General features: G+C 41.9%; 1 protein-coding gene across 1 annotated transcript in view; it reads left to right on the top strand.

Annotated features, from left to right (window-relative positions):
- The window catches only part of LOC122564614 (hemicentin-1-like), a 421,032-nt gene that overhangs the window by 299,215 nt on the left and 99,200 nt on the right, over positions 1-22,617 (top strand). Inside the window, exons 66-73 of the mRNA XM_087998302.1 lie at positions 150-333; positions 468-565; positions 3,653-3,928; positions 8,414-8,604; positions 13,421-13,502; positions 15,961-16,097; positions 17,787-17,928; positions 18,171-18,315. Coding sequence (XP_087854428.1) covers positions 150-333; positions 468-565; positions 3,653-3,928; positions 8,414-8,604; positions 13,421-13,502; positions 15,961-16,097; positions 17,787-17,928; positions 18,171-18,315 — 1,255 coding nt within the window. The remainder of the gene's footprint in view (positions 1-149; positions 334-467; positions 566-3,652; positions 3,929-8,413; positions 8,605-13,420; positions 13,503-15,960; positions 16,098-17,786; positions 17,929-18,170; positions 18,316-22,617) is intronic.

Genomic DNA, 22,617 nt, shown 5'->3' with positions numbered 1-22,617 from the left:
GCCCAGAGGGCCTAGCAATTATGAATACAACTGGACCAAACGCAGTGTGTGGCCATTCTAACCCATCAGCTTTGTCATCTCTCTACAGATTAACTGTTACTTCCTCATAAGTTCAAATTCAGTTTTTCTCTTTTTTTTGTTGTCCTCAGTACCTCCGAATATCAGTGGGGTCTCCAGCCATCCTGAGATCATCACGGTAGTGCCGAATGCAGCGGTTACACTTGAATGCAGAGCTGCTGGTGCCCCTCCTCCACAGCTCACCTGGTTAAAAGATGGATTACCACTTCCCATCTCATCCCATGTGAGGCTGCTGTTGGCTGGTCAGATCCTGAGGTAAACTCTTTTATGGGTTGTGGCTGAAAAATCATCTTGAATCCTTTGCGTCCGTGTAGTTGGTGTCTTTGCTTAAATATTTTGTCAATTTTTACACATACTTAGACAAGTTTTATCTAAAATCTGTTCCTCAGGATTGCTCACGTTCAGATTTCTGACGCTGGAACCTACACCTGTGTCGCTGTGAGTCAGGCAGGCATGACAGAGCGGAATTACCAACTGCAAGTTCAAGGTGAGCAAAACCTTCTAGAGGAAAGTTTGAGGTTAAATCTCCTACCTGCCCAGTTCATGTTTCTTTTTTATTCATTCATGGAATGTGGCCCGTACTTATCAATTTTCCCTAGTTTACCCTGGTGAAGATGCTAGTGAGCTGTCACTTGAACTGCTGCAGTCCTGTGGGCTTAGGGATATGCAAAGTTCTGTAAGGAAGGGGGTTCCAGGATTTTAATCCAGCAACAGTGAAGGAAGGACGATGTATTCTCAAAACAGGATGGTGTGTGACTTGGAGGGAAACTTGCAGGTGGTGTTGTTCGCAGCAATAGGCAAAACTGATCCACAAAGACAAACTAAATGGCACCCCATCCCAGCTTTTCCACAGCAATTTGAAATGAAACTTCATCTCTTGTAAAATAAGTAACCAAGAAGATCGATGAAGGCAGAACGGTAAACATTGTTTACCTGGACTTTAGTAAAGCCTTTGACAAAGTTCTGTGTATAGACTAATTAGTATAGTTAGATCACATGGGATTCAGGATGAGCTTGCCAATTGGATACAAAATTGGCTTAATAGCAGAAGCCATAGTGGTGGTGGAGAGTTGTTTTTGAGAATGGAGGCCTGTGATCAGCAGTATTCCACAGGGATCAGTAATGGGTCCATTTTTGTTTGTCATTTATATAAATGTTTTAGATGAAAATATAGAAGGCATGGTTAGTAAGTTTGCAGAAGACACCAAGATTGATGGTATAGTCGACAATGAAGAAGATTATCTAAGATTACAAAGAGATCTTGATCAATTGAGTCAGTGGGCTAAAGAGTGACAGATGGAGTTTAATTTGGATAACTGCAAGGTATTGCATTTTGGTAAACCAAACAAATTAAAAGTAGGGTCTTGGGTAGTGTTGTAGAGCAGAGAGACCTAGGGATTCAGGTACATGACGACACTCACTCTCGTCCAACCTCTGATGTTCGCCTGTTTTTCCAACATTTAGGGACCGAAGCTGTAATTAGATCAGGAGCTCAGTGATTCAGGCAGAAATCAAATTGAGTGTCAGTGATCAGGTTATCCAAGTGGCGCTTAGAGTCATAGAGATGTACAGCATGGAAACAGACCCTTCGGTCCAACCCCCGCATGCCAACCAGATATCCCAATCCAACCTAGTCCCACCTGCCAGCACCCGGCCCATATCCCTCCAAACCCTTCCTATTCATATGCCCATCCAAATGCCTTTTAGGTACTGTTGATGATCTCTTCCATCAGTTTGCTGATGATCAAATGTAGACCAATCAAGTAAAATTAGGCTGGGTTGGATTTAAGAACATAAGCAATAGGAGCAGGAGTAGGTCATTCAGCCTTTCAATCCTATCCTGCCATTATGTGAGATCGTGGCTGACCTGCCCCAGGCCTCAACTCCTCTTTCATGCCAGTTCCTCATAGTCCTTAACTCCTTGATACTTCAAAAATCTATCTAACTCCTCATTAAATGCATGGAGCAATCCATCATTCATTCCCTTCTGAGAGGAAATTCATTTATATCTCAATTTTAAATGAGTGTTCCTTGTTCTGTATGTCTCCCAGTTTGAGTGTCCCCCATTAATGAAAATTTCTCAACAACTAGTCTGTCAAACCACCTCAAAATCTTTGTTTCATAAAATCATCTGCCATTCTTCTAACCTCTAATGTTTAGCTGTTCTCAATAAGTCACCCACTTTGTCACAGGAATCAATGTAGTGAATCTCTTTTGAACTGCTTCCGATAACAATAATTCCTTTCTTAAACTCATAAGCCAAAACTGCACATAGTACTCCAGGTAGAGAGTGTGATGCTGGAAAAGCACAGCAGGTTAGGCAGTATCCGAGGAGCAGGAAAATCGATGTTTCGGGCATAAACTCTTCATCAGGAATTCTCATTCTCCTGCTACTCAGATGCTGACTGACTAGCTGTGCTTTTCCAGCACCACACTCTTGACTCTGATCTCCAGCATCTGCAGTCCTCACTTTCTCCACAGTACTCTAGGTGCGGGTTTATCAACACCCTGGACAGTTGGAACAAGACTTTTGTATATTCAACCTCCAATCCTCTAGTAGGCAATTTGCCTTGTGAATTATTTTGCTGCATCTGTGTGCTAACATTTTATGTTTCATGTCCAAGAATAACTAGATCTTCTGAAAATTATGGAGTCTCTTTCCATTTAAATAGTCATCTGCCTTTTGATTTGTCCGATCAATTTTGTGCAAAGAATGTACCTGGTACTTTTCTCCAGTTTTTGGATAGATGCCAATGTTATAATTGTATTGGAGCAACTTGGTTAGGCATACGGCTAATTCTGGAGCACGAGTCTTCAGTTCTGTTGCTAGAATGTTGTGAGAACCCGTAGTCTTTGCAGTATCCAACATCTTCAGCCATTTCCTAATATCACAATGAATGAGTCAAATTGGTCAAAGACTAGCATCTGTAATGCAAGAGATCTCAGAAGAATATTATTCATTTGGTAAACCACATCTCAAATTATGACTGACCATCTACTTGAGTGGATTACTAGAGAAGAGACAAAACAAGAGAATCTGCTGTCTCATTCTAGTGATGATAGACATAAGAATATGGATAAGATTACAACCTTTTGAGCCCACTCCACCATTCAGTAAGATTATCACTGATCTAATTGTGTCCTCAAATCAACTTTCCTGCCTACCCCTACCCACAGAATTCTTGACTCCACCTTAATTTTGGATGGTCTTTTAAATGTCTACACATTCCCTTTATTGGGAAAGCTGGGGTAAGGGGTATGGCTCATTGTTCGGGTCTCCATTAAGATTCAACCAGAAGACGCAAGGATGACAAGTAGTTGTAATTAAGTAACACTGAGAAGAGTTTTAAAAGCCTGCAGTTTCTAGAAATGTAAGCTGTAAAGATAGTGTTTCTCATTATTGAGTTTGGAGAATATTTATTTATGGGGTGTAGTGAAGAATAAGCGGGACTAGAGACCAGTTAAAATTAACCCTCAGAGATAGCAATGAAAAAATGATCTGATTACAAATTTTTATGACGTTAGCTAAGGGATAATTGCACTGTGATTCTATGTTCACAAATCCCCTCCCCAGTTCCACCCAGGTTTGAGAATTCTGGAGACTCTGAAGAAATGATGGTCGTCAGAGGAGCTTCTGTGTCTTTCACATGTGATACTGGTGGAATTCCACCCCCTGTGTTCTCCTGGTTAAAAGATGGTGAACTGCTGGTGCTCAATGACCTGAGTCTCAAGAGTCATGAGATGAAGCTGCAGCTACCCTCTGTGGACATAAGTGACTCTGGATGGTATTCCTGCATTGCTGTGAATGATGCAGGCAAGGCTACAAGACACTTCAACTTGGTTGTCATGGGTGAGTGAAATGTGCTCATGAATTTGAGAATGCACACAATCTCAAAGGGAAACATCATCTGAGCCAATTGACAATCTTGTAGCTCTACATGTAGCTCTACATGTCTCTTGTTCTCATTAGATCACTGCGCATCCTTTCCTCTTAAAGCATATTTCTCTCTCACCTTTGGTTTGATCTCTTCTGATTAATCAATAACCAGGCCAGTGAGTGGTAGTGAACAGCTTTCTTCCATGTCTTTACCTGTGTCATTTCAAATCATACAGCGATCAGAAAAGACAATTAAACCTCATGCCAACTTTTCCATGGCAATATGGAATGAAACTTTACATCTTGTACAATAACTCAATAACATCTAGGATCATAGAGATGTACAGCATGGAAACAGACCCTTCGGTCCAACCTGTCCATGTCGACTAGATATCCCAACCTAATCTAGTCCCACCTGCCAGCACACGGCCCATATCCCTCCAAACCCTTCCTATTCATATACCCATCCAAATGCCTCTTAAATGTTGTAAGTGTACCAGCCTCCACCACTTCCTCTGGCAGCACATTCCATACATGTACCACCCTCTGCATGAAAAAGTTGCTCCTTAGGTCTCTTTTATATCTTTCCCTCCTCATTCTAAACCTATGCCCTCTAGTTCTGGACTCCCCGACCCCAGGGAAAAGACTTTGCCTATTTACTCTATCCATGCCCCTCATAATTCTGTAAATCTCTATAAGGTCACCCCTCAGTCTCCGACGCTCCATGGAAAACAGCCCCAGCCTGTTCAACCTCTCCCTGTAGCTCAAATCCTCCAACCTTGGCAACATCCTTGTAAATCTTTTCTGAACCCATATAAGTTTCGCAACATCTTTCCGATAGGAAGGAGACCAGAATTGCACATAATATTCCAACAGTGGCCTAACCAATATCCTGTACAGCTGCAACAGGACCTTCCAACCCCTGTACTCAATACTCTGACCAATAAAGGAAAGCATACCAAACGCCTTCTTCACTATCCTATCTACCTGCGACTCCACTTTCAAGGAGCTATGAACCTACACTCCAAGGTCTCTTTGTTCAGCAACACTCTCTAGGACCTTACCATTAAGTGTATAAGTCCTGCTAAGATTTGCTTTCCCAAAATACAGCACCTCGCATTTATCTAAATTAAATTCCACCTGCCACTTCTCAGTCCATTGGCCCATCTGGTCCAGATCCTGTTGTAATCTGAGGTAACTCTCTTCGCTGTCCACTACATCTTCAATTTTGCTGTCATCTGCAAACTTACTAACCTCTTATGCTTGCATCCAAATCATTTATGTAAATGGCAAGAAGTAGAGAACACATCACCGATCCTTGTGGCACTCCACTGGTCACAGGCCTCCAGTCTGAAAAACAACCCTCCACCACCACCCTCTGTCTTCTCCTTTGAGCCAGTTCTGTATCAAATGGCTAGTTCTCCCTGTATTCTGTGAGCTCTAACCTTGCTAATCTGTCTCCCATGGGGAACCTTGTCAAACACCTTACTGAAGTCCATATAGATCACATCTACTGCTCTGCCCTCATCAATCCTCTTTGTTACTTCTTCAAAAAACTCAATCAGAAAAGAGGAGCAGAACTGACACTTTTTTTCCTTTATTGTTGAACACATCAACATACAGTACTGCCATGTCACCTTATTTCCTCTCTTGTTTTAAATAATCAGAACGTAATGAGACACAGCAGAGGGAATCTCCTCATTATGCAATTTCATACTGTAGAGCAGCTGCATAGTGGAATGGGTAATACTGTCCCCCAAATCAGAAAGTTCCAGGTTCAAGTTCCATTCCAGACTTAAATACATAAATCGAGGTTGATACTCTATTGAAGTATCAGGAAAGGGCTGGACTGTTGGAGGAACTGTCTTTCAGGCACGATGTTAAACTGAGGCGTCAGCTACCCTTTTACATGGACATGAAAGATTTCGCACCAGCATTTCAAAGAAAAATAGAGTTTATCTGCGTGGTCCTGATCTTTATCTCTCAATCAAATGACAAAAGCAAATGATTTGGACAAAGAAACATAGAAAAAAGAAACATAAGTAGGCCATTCAACATGATCCATCTCAGTACCCTATTCCCACTGTCACCCATTTCCTTTGATCCTTTAGCACTAAGAAATACATTGGAAACAGTCAATGTTTGGCCTCAACAACTTTCTGTGCCAGAGAATTCCACAGGCCCACCACTCTTTAGGTAAAGAGACTTTCCTCATCTCAGTCCTAAATGGCCTAACCCGTATCTTTAGACTAATCTAGAAGAGGGCACTGTTGGTATGATCAGCAAGTTTGCAGATGACACAAAGATTGGTGGAGTGGGAGAAAGCATAAGGGACTGTCAGAGAATACAGGAGGATATAGATAGACTGAAGAGTTGGGTGGAAAATTGGCAGATGACTTTCAATCCAGACAAATGTGAGGTGATGCATTTAGGCAAGTCTAATTCTAGAGTGAATTATACAATAAATGGAAGAGCCTTGGGAAAAGTTGATGGGCAGAGAGATCTGGGAGTGCAGGTCCATTGTACCCTGAATGTTGCTGCACAGGTCGATAGAGTGGTCAAGATGGCATATAGTATGCTTGCCTTCATTGGACGGGGTATTGAGTATAAGAGCTGGCAAGTCATGTTAAAATTTGTACAAGACATTGGTTCGGCCACATTTAGAATACTGTGTACAGTTCTGGGCGCCACATCACCAAAAGGATGTGGACACTTTGGAGATGGTGCAGAGAAGGTTTACGAGGATGTTGCCTGGTATGGAATGTGTTAGCTATGAAGAGATGTTGAGTAGGTTAGGTTTATTTTCACTCGAAAAAAGGAGATTGAGGGGGAACCTGATTGAGGTTTACAAAATCATGAAGTGTATAGACTGGGTGGATAGAGACAAGCTTTTTCCCAGGGTGAAGGATTCAATAATGAGAGGTCATGCTTTCAAAGTGAGAGGTGGAAAGTTTAAGGGGGATACACGCGGCAAGTACTTCACGCAGAGGGTGGTGGGTGTTTGGAACGCATTACCAGCAGAGGTGGTAGAGGCAGGCACAGTAGATTCATTTAAGATGCTTCTGGACAGATGCATGAGTAGGTGGGGAGCAGAGGGATACAAATGCTTAGGAATTGACTGACAATACATTTGGATCGGCTCAGGATTGAAGGGCCGAAGGGCCTGTTCCTGGGCAGTAAATTTTCTTTGTTCATTGTTCTTTAATCGGGAACGTCCTTACGTGCTAACCTCAGAGCGCCAGAGACCCGGGTTCAATTCCTGCCTCAGGCGACTGTCTGTGTGGAGTTTGCACATTCTCCCCGTGTCTGCATGGGTTTCCTCCGGGTGCTCCAGTTTCCTCCCACAGTCCAAAAATGTGCAGGTTAGGTGATTTGGCCATGCTAAATTGCCCGTAGTGTTAGGGGCATGGGGTAAATGTGGGGGAATGGGTCTGGGTGGGTTGTGCTATGGCGGGTCGGTGAGGATTTGTTGGGCCAAAGGGCCTGTTTCCACACTGTAAGTAATCTAATCTAATCTAATCTACCGTTCTTATGTGTTAGAATTTACATAGAATGTTTCAATGAGATTCTCCTTCATCTTCTGTTACTGTTCACTGTGTTCAAATTGCCTACCATGTTTCTTATATTACAAAGAGTATTACAACCAGTTAAGTACTTTGGGATGTCCTGTGGTTGCGAAAGCTGCTTTGGAAAGCTAGTCTTTCTGTAATTTTAAACCCAAATATCTAAACTCGCGATTACTAAGAGACTATCTCCACTTGTAACCTTTAGTTAGATTGCATTTCAAACTATTGAACATACTTGTTTAATTTTAACAACTGTTGTCATGGTCGTGACCTCCTGGAACTCCATGCACCCTTTAAAGCTAGACATCATCTAGGTAATACCTTGTCCTTCATATCTGCCCAGCTCACATTGATGGGAAAAAAAAACCTTCTCTCCTCTGGCTGTTAGTTTCTTTAAGAAATAAATTTGAGCAGTCAACCATATTAGCACAATTCAGTTGCAATGTCAACCCTGTTCTCATTTTTAGTGACTGCATCTGTTTTGAATTTTGAACACAGACCTTTGAGCAATTTAAACACATGTATGTACGTTTACTCTGCTGGTAGAGCTCATCACCATGGTTACTTGCCATTGTGATATAAAGGCGTTATGTTGAATTATATTCTGGACTCTTGCACGACCCCAAGTGTAATTACTCCAGCAGTGAATGACCATTTTCAGCTGCCTGGACCCTAATCTCTGAAATTCCTTCACTAAACCATTTTGCCTCCCTGTCCTCTTTTAAGACACTCCCTAAAATTCACCTCACTTAGCTTCTTACATGACTTTGGTGTTTTATTACAATCAAGGTCTATAAGTATGGAAGTTGTTACCTTTGAGAATAGCTTAAGAATTATTGTGAAACTGGAAACTCGCAGTATTTTCCCTCACAGAAACCATTTGTCCTTGTAGAGCCGCCACAGATTTCGGACTCTGAGGTGCCACAGCAAGTGTCTGTTGTGCTAAGTAGCCTACTGGAGTTGGTGTGCACAGCAATAGGAGTCCCTGCTCCTGAAATAAGCTGGATGAAGGACGGAGTGCCTCTTGATGGAACAGGCTCGGTGCTGAATGATGGAAAGGTGCTCCGGATAGAAAGGGTGCAGGTAGATGATTTCTCAGTTTATTTAATCTTATTCCCTGCAGTAGCTCGTTTCAAACATTCAGGCGGTGATGTTTAAAAGACCTCTGACATCTGTTGAAGTGATTCTGTGAACCACTGGAGTTCACATGATGTAGGTAAACCCATACTGTTGTTCAGGAGAGAGTTCCAGGATTTTAATCCAGCAACAGTGAAGGAATAGCATATAGTTCCAAGTCAGGAATCAAGTGTGTCTTAGAGAAAAACTTGCCTGGTGGTGGTATTTCTCTGTTTGCAAGGCTGAAAGGTGCTGTCAACAGAGCCTTGGTGAGTTGCTGAGTGCCTATTATAAATGATACACACTGCTGCCACTGTGTGTCAGTTTCGGAGGGAGTGATTGTTCACTATGCATTTAAGTACCAAACAAGTGGGCTGATTTCTCTCTATGGTGCCAAGCTGTGTTGTTGGAGCTGAACTCATGCAGGTAAGTGGATAGTATTCTATCATGCTCTTGATTTGTATCTTGTAAATGATGTTTAGGCTTTGCAGAGTCAGGAGACTAGTTACTTGCTGTAGAATTACCAGCTTCTGGCAGTGGCTGCTGGATCAGTTGTTAATCTTAAACCTGCCATAGATAACAATTTTATGAAGCAAAGATATAAAGGGATATGAGCCAAATGCAGGTAAATGGAGGTAGGCCACAGATAAGCAATAACCTCATTGAATGATGAAATAGGCTCGAGGGACTGAATGGCCTACTCCTGTTACTATGTTTCTCTGGACTGTTCTTGAAGTCACAGTAGCTGGTCCCATTAAGTCTCTGGTCAATGATAACCCCAGTATGTTAATTGTATGGAGTCAACAATGATAATGCTGTTAAACATTATGGGCAATGGTTAGTTTCTCTCTTAAGTGGGTATTTATAGAGTTAAACATTCTTATTAATGTTTAATCCCCCGCCCCGATTTCAAATAAAGCACAAGGTAATATGAAAAATGTGATTTGTGCAATAGGATTAAATAGTTACTTTTCTTTAGTCAACTGAGTGTCATGACACATTCGGACTACTTATACATGAGACTTCTAATCAAACTACTAAGAAGTCACATAAGTAGACTTTATGCTTGCATGATGTCAATCTCACATTCTATCCCCAACTTTACATATTACACATTCTGAAGGCCAAACAAATCAACTGCAGACCGCTAAGAGGCAGAGAATAACATCATACCAGAATTTAACTAGAACTACAGATCTGGAACAACACTGGTGAGCTTTCCCTGCATATCCTGTAGTCACCTCCTGCTCATGGAGGGCAAATGGCTTGCAACCCTTTCTGGAGCCAAGTCGGAAGTAATTCCAATTCCCATCTTGTTGTGCAGTTTATTTAAGTTGGTCACTGAGCATTCAAATAGCTTCTGAAAAGTTATTGGTCTCTACATCATCGTAACACATTAATCGTAGTAAGGGGGAATGTGAAGAATGAATTATAGCAAAATCATGTATCAGAAATGCCCACACTGGCCAAATAAAGCCTCCTATCAGAGACTACAAAGTCATACCAGCAAGAGGTACAAAGAACTCTGAGCAGTAACTAAGTTTATACTCATCCAACATGTGGACTGACATTTCTAAAAGGCAGGCAGAGATCTCCACCAGCTCCAGACAGCTAAAGATCTTAAGCTGTGGCCATGCCCTTGTGTTTAGCAGCAGCGCATGCTCGCAAATTCAACAGTGCCACTGTCAACAAGCTTGCTTTGTTACTTGGATGACAAAGTCACCTTAGAAAATATGCAAGTGAATGTGATGCTGGAGACAAATCAGAGCACAGAATGCTCAAGTGAAATATTGGGAAACTGAGTTGTGTTCTATAGGGAGGCACCACCTATTAGTAAATGCAGGGTTTTATAAGATGGTTATGTTTTATTCTGTCTCTTTACCTTAACATAAACAGAATGCCCTAAAAAAGTGTCATGGTGTGAAGTTGGGTTGGAATCTGTCTACAAATTGGCCAGGTGGTGATTACATGGGATTCTGGATCAGTGGTGCTGGAAGAGCACAGCAATTCAGGCAGCATCCGAGGACAGGCAAAATCGACGTTTCGGGCAAAAGCCCTTCATCAGGAATAAAGGCAGAGAGCCTGAAGCGTGGAGAGATAAGCTAGAGGAGGGTGGGGGTGGGGATAGAGTAGCATAGAGTACAATGGGTCAGTGGGGAAGGAGATGAAGGTGATAGGTCAGGGAGGAGAGGGTGGAGTGGATAGGTGGAAAAGGAGCTGGGCAGGTCGGACAAGTCCGGACAAGTCAGGGGATCGTGTTGCTGGAGGTTAGAAACTAGGATGAGGTGGGGGAAGGGGAAATGAGGAAACTGTTGAAATCCACATTGATGCCCTGGGGTTGAAGTGTTCCGAGGCGGAAGATGAGGCGTTCTTCTTCCATGCGTCTGGTGGTGAGGGAGCGGCGGTGGAGGAGGCCCAGCACCTCCATATCCTCGGCAGAGTGGGAGGGGGAGTTAAAATGTTGAGCCACGGGGCGATTTGGTTGATTGGTGCGGGTGTCTCGGAAATGTTTCCTAAAGCGCTCTGCTAGGAGGCGCCCAGTCTCCCCAATGTAGAGGAGATCGCATCGGGAGCAACGGATACAATAAATGATATTAGTGGATGTGCAGGTAAAACTTTGATGGATGTGGAAGGCTCCTTTAGGGCCTTGGATGGAGGTGAGGGAGGAGGTGTGGGCACAGGTTTTACAGTTCCTGCGGTGGCAGGGGAAAGTGCCAGGATGGGAGGGTGGGTCGTAGGGGGGCGTGGACCTGACCAGGTAGTCACGGAGGGAACGGTCTTTGCGGAAGGCGGAGAGGGGTGGGGAGGGAAATATATCCCTGGTGGTGGGGTCTGTTTGGAGGTGGCGGAAATGTCGGCGGATGATTTAGGAGCCTTCCACATCCATCAAAGTTTTACCTGCACACTAATTTCATTTATTGTATCCGTTGCTCCCGATGCGGTCTCCTCTACATTGGGGAGATTGGGCGCCTCCTAGCAGAGCGCTTTAGGGAACATCTCCGAGACACCCGCACCAATCAACCAAATCGCCCCGTGGCTCAACATTTCAACTCCCCCTCCCACTCTGCCAAGGATATGGAGGTGCTGGGCCTCCTCCACCGCCGCTCCCTCACCACCAGACGCATGGAAGAAGAACGCCTCATCTTCCACCTCGGAACACTTCAACCCCAGGGCATCAATGTGGATTTCAACAGTTTCCTCATTTCCCCTTCCCCCACCTCATCCTAGTTTCTAACCTCCAGCAACACGATCCCCTGACTTGTCCAGACTTGTCCGACCTGCCCAGCTCCTTTTCCACCTATCCACTCCACCCTCTCCTCCCTGACCTATCACCTTCATCTCCTTCCCCACTGACCTATTGTACTCTATGCTACTCTATCCCCACCCCCACCCTCCTCTAGCTTATCTCTCCACGCTTCAGGCTCTCTGCCATTATTCCTGATGAAGGGCTTTTGCCCGAAACGTCGATTTTGCCTGTCCTCGGATGCTGCCTGAATTGCTGTGCTCTTCCAGCATCACTAATCCAGAATCTGGTTTCCAGCATCTGCAGTCATTGTTTTTACCTCGGTGATTACATGGGACCCAGGTCAAGATTCAGTAAGACTCAAGAGCCATGTTTCACATCTGACCACAAAGAGAGAGTCAATTAATTCAAGCAGTCTGATTTTTAAAATACCTTGGACAGAGAGAAAGTCTTTCTGAGAGAAAGCAGAGGGAAGAAGACTGTTTCTCTTCTAGTTACTGGATAAACTGTGGGTTGGAAGAAATTCTCAGGTCAAAGAGATAGAACCTGTGAAAATTTAAGGGCAATAATAGATTTGGCCTGGTAAGACCGGGGGAAGGAATCTCCAGTTGAGTCTTGCTACTAGAAGTCACTTAAGGAATTCTCAGAAGGCCAGGGAAAATGAGGGTTTTCAACGGTACTGGACATAATGGTGGAGTAATGAAGAGAAGTAAGCCCATTGGAAAGTGATAGTAACTGGTTTATTTCCTGTAAAGTATGGAAATTCTGTGGGTATCATGTTGTCAAGTATATTGGGTTTTTCAATTGTGTTAACATGCAAATAAGGATGTATTTTTGGTTTTAGATGCCTTTAAGTAAGTTTCATCAATGTTGATTTTAGTTTTATTAGTTACAATAAATCTTAAAGCTTTAAATCTTATTATGTGATTCCAGTAGACTGGTCACTCAGAATTCAAATCTATTTTTAAAAGTTATGGTCTCTGTGGCAATCGTTACCGAGCAGAAATGGACTGATTGACCAAAAGGAGCACTCGTCCTGCAAGCCTCTTTACAGCATTCACTGAATGACAGTTGGAGGATAAAGGGATCATGCCACCAGATCTGTCAATAACAGGTGCCGTGTTCCAAGGAGACAACATGGAAAGAAGGAAACGGATGCTGCAGAACCTAACACACCCTACAAAAAGCCGATCCTGTCATCCATTGAGGTGTCTTAAGATAAGCCATCGTCTTGGACACATATCAGTGAACTTGATACTGCAGCACACGTTGCAATAGGCAGGCAGGCAGGCCCTGTTGCCTCACACAAATTTGTGTGTCCCACATGGAAAGAATTTAAAACCAGGCACTGGATCACTGATGTGGAATCTCTATGGTATCACGCAGTCTGAAAACAGAAAATAACTACTTATTGAGGAGAAGCCAAAAAACCTAGATTTACAAGCATCTAAACCGAACAATTACATCAATTCCCCTTTAATTTGGGATATATTACTGCTATTTTATTGGACATAATACCTGCATTGTGTTTTATTGTAGGTAGAAGATGCTGGATTGTATACCTGTCTAGCAGCAAATCTGGCTGGTGAGGATCAGCTGCAATATTTAGTCAGGATAAATGGTATGGCTATATATTTTAAATATTCGTCTTCTTTGCCTTTCTCTGTGTAAGTGACCTTTCCTGTATCTTTACATTCACTTTAGCCTTTATTCATGTCTGTACAGTCATAGAGTCATAGAGATGTACAGCATGAAAACAGACCCTTTGGTCCAACCCATCCATGCCGACCAGACATCCCAACCCAATCTAGTCCCACCTGCCAGCACCCAGCCCATATCCCTCCAAACCCTTCCTATTCATATGCCCAACCAAATGCCTCTTAAATGTTGCAATTGTGCCAGCTTCCACCACATCCTCTGGCAGCTCATTCCATACATGTACCATCCTCTGCGTGAAAATGTTGCCCCTTAGGTCTCTTTTATATCTTTCCCCTCTCACCCGAAACCTATGCCCTCTAGTTCTAGACTTCCTGACCCCAGGGAAAAGACTTTGCCTATTTATTCTATCCATGCCCCTCATAATTTTGTAAACCTCTATAAGGTCACCCCTCAGCCTCGATGCTCCAGGGAAAACAGCCCCAGCCTGTTCAGCCTCTCCCTATAGCTCAAATTCTCAAACGCTGGCAACATCCTTGTAAATCTTTTCTGAACCCTTTCAAGTTTCACAACATCTTTCCGATAGGAAGGAGACTAGAATTGCACGCAATATTCCAACAGTGGCCTAACCAATGTCCTGTACAGCCGCAACAGGACCTCCCAACTCCTGTACTCAATACTCTGATCAATAAAGGAAAGCATACCAAACGCCGTCTTCACTATCCTATCTACCTGCGACTTCACTTTCAAGGAGCTATGAACCTACACTCCAAGGTCTCTTTGTTCAGCAAAGAGACTCCCTAGGACCTTACCATTAAGCGAATAAGTCCTGCTAAGATTTGCTTTCCCAAAATGCAGCACCTCCCATTTATCTGAATTAAACTCCATCTGCCACTTCTCAGCCCATTGGCCCATCTGGTCCAGATCCTGTTGTAATCTGAGGTAACCCTCTTCGCTGTCCACTATACCTCCAATTTTGGTGTCATCTGCAAACTTACTAACTGTACCTCTTATGCTCGCATCCAAATCCTTTATGTAAATGACAAAAGTAGAGGGCCCAGCACTGATCCATGTGGCACTCCACTGGTCACAGACCTCCAGTCTGAAAAACAACCCTCTGTCTTCTACCTTTGAGCCAGTTCTGTATCCAAATGGCTAGTTCTCCCTGTGTTCCATGAGATCTAACCTTGCTAATCAGTCTCCCATGGGGAACCTTGTTGAATGCCCTAATGAAGTTCATAAGATCGCATCTACTGCTCTGCCCTCATCAATCTTCTTTGTTACTTCTTCAAAAAACTCAATCAAGTTTGTGAGACATGATTTTCCACACACAAAGCCATGTTGACTATCCCTAATCAGTCCTTGCCTTTCCAAATACATGTACATCCTGTCCCTCAGGATTCCCTCCAACAACTTGCCCACCACTGAGGTCAGGCTCACCGGTCTGTAGTTCCCTGGCTTGTCTTTATCGCCCTTCTTAAACAATGGCACTACGTTTGCCAACCTCCAGTCTTCCGGCACCTCATCTGTGACTATCGATGATACAAATATCTCAGCAAGAAGCCCAGCAATCACTTCTCCAGCTTCCCACAGAGTTCTCGGGTACACCTAATCAGGTCCTGGGGATTTATCCACCTTTAACAGTTGCAAGACATCCAGCACTTCCTCCTCTGTAATCTGGACATTTTGCAAGATGTCACTATCTATTTCCCTACAGTCTATATCTTCCATATCCTTTTCCACAGTAAATACTGATGCAAAATATTCATTTGGTATCTTCCCCATTTTCTGTGGCTCCACACAAAGGCCAACTTGCTGATCTTTGAGGGTCCCTATTCTCTCCCTAGTTACCCTTTTGTCCTTGATATATTTGTAAATCCCCTTTGGATTCTCCTTAATTCTATTTGCCAAAGCTATCTCATGTCCCCCTTTTGCCCTCCTGATTTCCCTCTTGTACTTCAGACAGACATTCGGTCTGCTCCTGTATGATGGAGTCTGCTTTCCTTATGATTTTAAATTCTTAGTACTTTGAAATACCTTTGTTCTTCACACTATGAATGGCAAAAATGTAATCAAATAATGATCCTATCACTAAATCGATAATATCTAGAATTTTTCACAATAATAAAAATGAGAGTCCTATTACTCTGTATCAGAAGAGTGGTTCGTAAATCAGTGCCAGTAAATGTGGAACAAATAAAGGCCATTTATCATTTAATGCCTGATTCAGTCTGCCCTATCATGGTTTCCGAGGTCATCTTCATGTCTCCACATCCTTTGTATCCCATTATAAATGACTATCTCAATCCATCCAAATCCCCAATTTGATACTTGCATTTTCAATTTCAATTTGATCTCCTTCCAGTTTACTACTTAATCACATGCTCAGTACCTCAGTTGCGTATTTATCTAATTAAATATAGTTCCTCCAAATATCATTGGCTCCAGTGATGCTCAGATGGTCACTTTGTTGGCTGAAGAACAGCTAACACTGGAATGCAAGTCTGAAGCTGATCCGCCTCCCGTTGTTCAATGGTTCAAGGATGATGTACTATTACAGGTGAATATTTTTAGATTGTAAACTTAATAGGTGAATATGACATAGTTTTCCAACCAAGTAGTCCAAATACCATTACAAAATATTTGTATGTATTGCCAATGTTTTGGAAGTGTTGATATTTAATGGAATCATACCACATACAAACAATTTGAAATAGGTGAAGTAGACCATTCAGCCTCTCCACCACCTGATTTACAGCTATTACTGGAATATTTTTGTGTCTTCTATCGTGAAGATGGAAGCTAAATATTTCTTCACTTCATCAGCCATTTCCTTATTATCTATTACTAACACCCCAGTCTCACTGTCTAGAGGACCAACACTCTCTTTACTTACCCTACTTCTTTTATATACCTGTAGAAACTCTTGTAATCTGTTTTTACATTTCTAGCTAGCTTCTTCTAATAGTCTAACTCCTTCCTCCTGATTAACCTTTTTGTCATTCTCTGGTGTTTCTTATGTTCTGACCAATAACTATTATACAATTATATGCCTTTTGCTTAAGTTTGTTGCTTCTCTAACTTTAGTTAACCATGCATGATGGGTCCTCCCTTTAGATTTTTGTTAGGAATATACGTAAAGAGCATACTGACATATCTCCTTAGATGTCTGCCACTGCATCATTGTTATTCTGTTCCATAGCCTAGTATGCTAGTTCCCTTCAGCCAGCTCAGCTTTCATGCCCACACAGTTGTTCCTATTTAGGTTTAAAATACTAATCTTAAGTCCAGTTCTTCTCTCTTTTAAACTGGATATCCAATCATATTTTGGTCATCGTTACCTAGCTGTGCCTTTATTCTGAGGTTGTTAATTAATCTTGTCACATTATACAATTCCAATCTGATATAGCCTGCTCTCTGGTCAGTTCCAAAATGTGCAGCTCTAAGAAACTATCTTGAAAGCATTGTACAAACGTTTCATCCAGGCTATGACTGCCAATTTGGTTGTTCATGTTGAGATGTAGATGAAAGTCATCTATGATCATAACTGTCCCTTTATTGCAAGCATCTGTGATTTCTTCTTGCATACTCTTTCCCACATTGTGTTTGGGGTGAGAGGGCATGTAGACCATTCCCAATAGTGATTTCATTCTCCTACTATTATTCATCTCCACCCAAACCGATTCTACATCCTGATCTTCTGAATCAAGATCCTCCCTAACTATTGCACAAATCCCATCCATGATTAACAGTGCTATCCTTCCACCTTTACCTGGTTTCCTATTCTTGAATTTCATACGCCCCACAATATTCAGGACCCTTGTCATCCTACAACCACCTACTAACCATTCAATCCTACTTATAACTTCATATTTATTTATTCCATTGTTCACATTGTTCAGCAATTTGCTGCCTGATCCAAACGCTCACAGGAGCACTTGTGACTGCATTAGATGCTTGTAATCATTCTCATGGTGTCTCCGAGCTGAACGATTTAAGAATCATTTTGACATTGTTTAGCTGTGAGTTTTTATCTATAGACATTATCAAAGCCACTGGATGGGATGGAAGCACAATAATTCCAAGTTTCAATGTGTTGCAACGTATCCATGGATAGTATGAGAGCAGTTCAGGCAGTGCAATGTGTTTATCACATGCCACTCAGAAATCGGGGTATGACCTTGCGGCTGCTGTTGTTACTTTAGCTCTTTACAACCCAAAACTTCACTTTACTTTTGTTTACTTTTAGGCAAATGCTCATATCCAGAATGTGCCAGATAGACAATACTTGTTGATCGATAATGTTGGACCATCAGATGCTGGCATGTACAGTTGCCTTCTTAGCAACATTGCAGGTCAAATGACTCATTCCTTCAATGTCGTTATTCACGGTGAGTGCAAACTTGCAAGTTCCGTTGTTTTGTCTCTTCTTTAGAACAGAGAAAAAAGTTTGCAAAGATCTAACAAAGCTATTCAAAATTATGAAGAATTTCGATAAATCAGAAAAAAATTCTGCACTTATGAGTGAATTGGTAACGAGTGGGCATAAATTTAAGTCTCATTTATTATTAAACTTGTTAGTTCCAGGTGGTTATTCTCAGATTGATTGATGTAGTGTTTTTCTGTGTTTCAGTTACACCGACAATTAAAGCCAACTCCCCGTCACTGTCAGTCATTATCAACCAGGTTGCTTTATTGGAATGTGAGGCCGAAGGCATTCCAAAACCAACAGTCACTTGGAGAAAAGATGGCAATTTGCTGCCTACAGGCAGTCCCAGGTACAGGCAGATAATGAAAGATTCCAAAGTAATTGTCAGCGAAGAGACGCAAACAAGGCTGCGTCCACACCATTCCCCCTCCCCCTCCATTCCCCCCATACGTGTAGCCGTCCACACCAGCTATCAATATGTGTGATTATTCATTCTCTTAATTCTCAAGCCCTTGGCTCCATTTCTATTCATGTTAATCTATTTACTAGTGCAAACAAATGTACAAATTAGGATCTGGAATAGTTCATTGGACCCCCTTCTGCCTGCTTCACCATTTGATAAGGTCATGACTAATCTAATTGCGGCTGAATTCCACATTCCTCTTTATCCCCCAAAACGTTCATTGTCTTGTCAATTTAGCCTTCAAAATATTCAGTGACCTTCCTTTCTCTGTTGTTTGGGATTAAAATTCTACAGACACTTGGCAGAGAAAAAAAATAATCTTAGCTCTTTATGGGCGGCGCGGTGGCTCAGTGGTTAGCACTGCTGCCTCACAGCACCAGAGATCTGGGTTCAATTCCTGCCTCAGGCAACTGTCTGTGTGGAGTTTGCACATTCTCCCCGTATCTGTGTGGGTTTCCTCCGGGTGCTCTGGTTTCCTCCCGCAGTCCAAAAATGTGCAGGTTAGGTGAATTGGCCATACTAAATTGCCTGTAGTGTTAGGTGTAGGAGAATGGGTCTGGGTGTGTTGCTCTTCAGAGGGTCGGTGTGGACTTGTTGGGCCGAAGGGCCTGTTTCCACACTGTAGGTAATCTAACCTATTAAAAGTGGAGATGCTTTGTTTTTAAAATGTGTCCTGTAATTTAATCTCTTCCACAAGGTAAAAGAAAAACTCTCAGTATCTATCCTGTCTCCTCCTGAGATCTTTTATGTTTCACTAAGATTGCTCCTCATTCTTCTAAACTCCAATGAGGACAGGCCCATCCTGACAAATCTTTTCACACAAGATGACTCCTCCATTTGTAAGGAATCATTCAAGTGAACCATCTCTGAATTGCTTCTAAGGCAATCAATTCCTTTATCAAGTAAGGCGACCAAAACTGTACACAATATTCCAGGTGTGGCCTCAACAATGCTGTATTGAATTGGACCAAGACTTTTATATTCCATTCCCTTAGTAATTAACAACAACACTCTATTCACTTACCTGATGATTTGTTGCACTTGCACACTAACATTTTGTGACTCATGTATTATAATAGCCATGATGGTTTCTGTTGTAGCTCAATGTTTTGCAATCTTTCTTTAATTTAGTAAAATTTTGCTTTTCTAATCTTCCTGCTGAAGTGAACAAGTCTATATCCACAATACTCCATCTGCCATTTTTATGCCGTCTGTCCATTTTTTGTATCCTTCTCATACTTTACTTCCCTATTTATATTTGCCGATGGCACAAATATAGCAATTATACATTACGCTCCTTTGTCTGAATCATTGATGTAGATTGTAATTAGTTGAGTTAAAAATCACACAACACCAGGTTATAGTCCAACAGGTTTGATTGGAAGCACACTTCCAATGTCACATTACAGGTGATCACCATTGCACTACACACACACAGATATTCCTACACACACACACACACTCTCACATACACACAGACACAGATACACACAGACGCGCACACAGACACCCACACACACCCTTATAGACACGCAGACTCCCACACATGCACCCCCTCACAGACTTAAGACACTCTGCACTCACTACACACACACACACACACACTTTCTCACACTCACAACCCCCACCCCAGACAGACACACACACAGACAGACAAAGACCCACATGCACACATATATATTGTGTGTGGTGAATTTTTTTGGTACTTTCAGAGTTACATTGCACTTTGCTCAAAAACCACATACATTCATGTAGAACTCTGAGCTCAAAAACTGCATGAATTTATGTAAAACTCTATTATCTCACTTTTTAGATTGGAATCAATCTAAACATCAGGTCATAGACAGAGAACACAGGGGGCTAACACCTTCAACATATTGTCTAGCTATCACCATTGTTAACAGCCAACCCGAGAATGCAACTTTAAAAAAAGGGTTTTGTGATTTACACATGAAAGAAGTGAAACTATCACTGTATTCTAACAGATGAAAGGCTTAACAGACAATCAATTCTTCAATGTATAATTTCAGTTACATCACACTGCAAATTTTTGCTATAAATTCTGTGTTACGATCGAGCCCTCCACAATCACCTGATGAAGGAGCGTCACTCCGAAAGCTAGTGTGCTTCCAATTAAACCTGTTGGACTATTAAAAAAAAGTGCTTCCAATTAAACCTGTTGGACTATAACCTGGTGTTGTGTGATTTTTAACTTTGTACACCCCAATCCAACACCGGCATCTCTGAATCGTAATTAGTTGAGATTGCAATACTGATCGCTTGACACTGCAGTGGTTACAGCCTGCCAATGTGAAAATGAATCTTTTATCCCTTCTCTCTGCTTCCTGTTAGGCAGCTAATTATTTATCCATAATAATGTATTAACCTATCCACCACAAGCTCCTATAGTGGTCAGCTTTGATCAGGCGTCTGACTGAACGCCTTTTAGGAAGTCCAGGTACATCACATCCACAGGTACCTCTTTGACCATGTTACTTGTTGTTTAATCAAAGAACTCTCATTAGTTAGTCAAACACAATTTCCCTTTCATAAAACCAAGTTGATTCTGTCAAATTGCATTCTGATTTTCTCAGTGTACTGCTATAAACTCCAGTATACCGTGTATTTTCCCTGACAGATGTTAGGCTAACTAATGTATAGTTACCTGCTTTCTGTCTCCTTCCTTTCTAATAGAGGAGTTGCATTATTTATTTAACAATCTGGTGGGACCTTTGCTGAATCGAGTGAATTTTGGAAAATTAAAACCACAGCCAGTTCTTTTAGAGCCCGAGAATGAAGTCTGTCAGGTACTGAGTTGTTCTAATCATTTCCTCAATACTCTTTCCACTGTGGTTGTAATTATTTTAGTTCCTCCCTTACTTTTTCACCTGTTGATCCATAATTATCTCTGAGAGGTTGTTTGATCTTCTACAGTAAAGATAGACACACAATATCTGTTCAATTCATCCACAATTATTTGTCATTATTAATTTCTCGATTCTTCCGGGAGGACCCATACTCACATTAGTTACACGTTTGAAGCATTTGTAGATCCTCTTGCAATCTGTTCTTATGTTTCAAACTAGCTTTTTCTCATACTCTAATTTCTCCCTCATGGTTACTTTCTTCATTATTCTTTGTTGAATTTTAGCTCTCCCCAATCTTCTGATCTACCACTAACCTCCAATCAAATTTTTCAATGTCAGTTTGATAGATCTTGCTACTGTACAGTGCTGAGTGTGAGTGCCAAGTGCCTCTCTAATATCTCACCCAAGTTGACAGTCTTTATATGTGTGGTTAGACGCTGAATATCGCAATTTGTTCAGCTTTAGGAAGAGTGTGTTACAGATCCAACTTCAGCCCTTCTTCACTAATATGTTTCCTGCTCATAAAAGCAACAAGAACAAGAGGGCATGGAGTCTAAAGTGTCACTTGCAAAAAAAAAAGCAATGGTGAAGTGAAAAAAACTTTTCAACTTAGCAAGTAGTCTGGAATGTACTGCATGAAACTGCGAAGGAGACCGGTTCAATTGAGCTATTCAAGAGGATATTGGATGAAAATTTGAATTAAACTGGTGCAAAAATATGGGCAAAAAGCAAGAGATCAGCATTAGGTAACGATGCTCATTTAATGAGCTTGTGCAGACATAATTAGCCCAATTGCCTCTTTTTACACCTTAACAATTCTGTGACCTGTGATGCTAAAGACACTTTTTTCATTGCCGTAAACACACACTTTTAATTGGGGACCACTTCCACCAGAATGGGATCCTTTGCTAAAGACTTCCTGCTCTCTAGCCCAGGAATGCAGGGGGAACCTGCAGACTTCTCATCTCTTTACTGGCTAACAATATTCAGAATTAGTCTAGTTCTTTAACCTCTATGATTTGGTGATCACAAATGTTCCAAATAGTTTGCATTCAAAGTGCTCTTTCTTGGAAGGACCCATGCAATTAAGCAGTGATTCCTGAATACATGAAGGGAGAATTGTGGGCACCCATACTGCATGTACTAAATGTTCTATTTGGAAGGGTTTTCAATTGCTAATTATCATAAAGTCATTTTGGAAGGATTCTTGTGGCATAGTGGTAGTGTCCTTCCCTCTCGGCTAAGACACCTAAGTTCAAGCTGCTCTAGAGGTATGTAATAATATGCCTGAACTGGTTGGTTAGAAAATATTTTTAAAAGA

Source organism: Chiloscyllium plagiosum, unplaced genomic scaffold (genome assembly GCF_037043375.1).
Source record: "Chiloscyllium plagiosum isolate Xiang-an unplaced genomic scaffold, Cpla_swu_hap1 HiC_scaffold_21, whole genome shotgun sequence".
Taxonomy (NCBI): domain Eukaryota; kingdom Metazoa; phylum Chordata; class Chondrichthyes; order Orectolobiformes; family Hemiscylliidae; genus Chiloscyllium; species Chiloscyllium plagiosum.
Note: the sequence above shows the minus strand (reverse complement) of the source record. Positions and strands in the feature narration are given on the sequence as shown.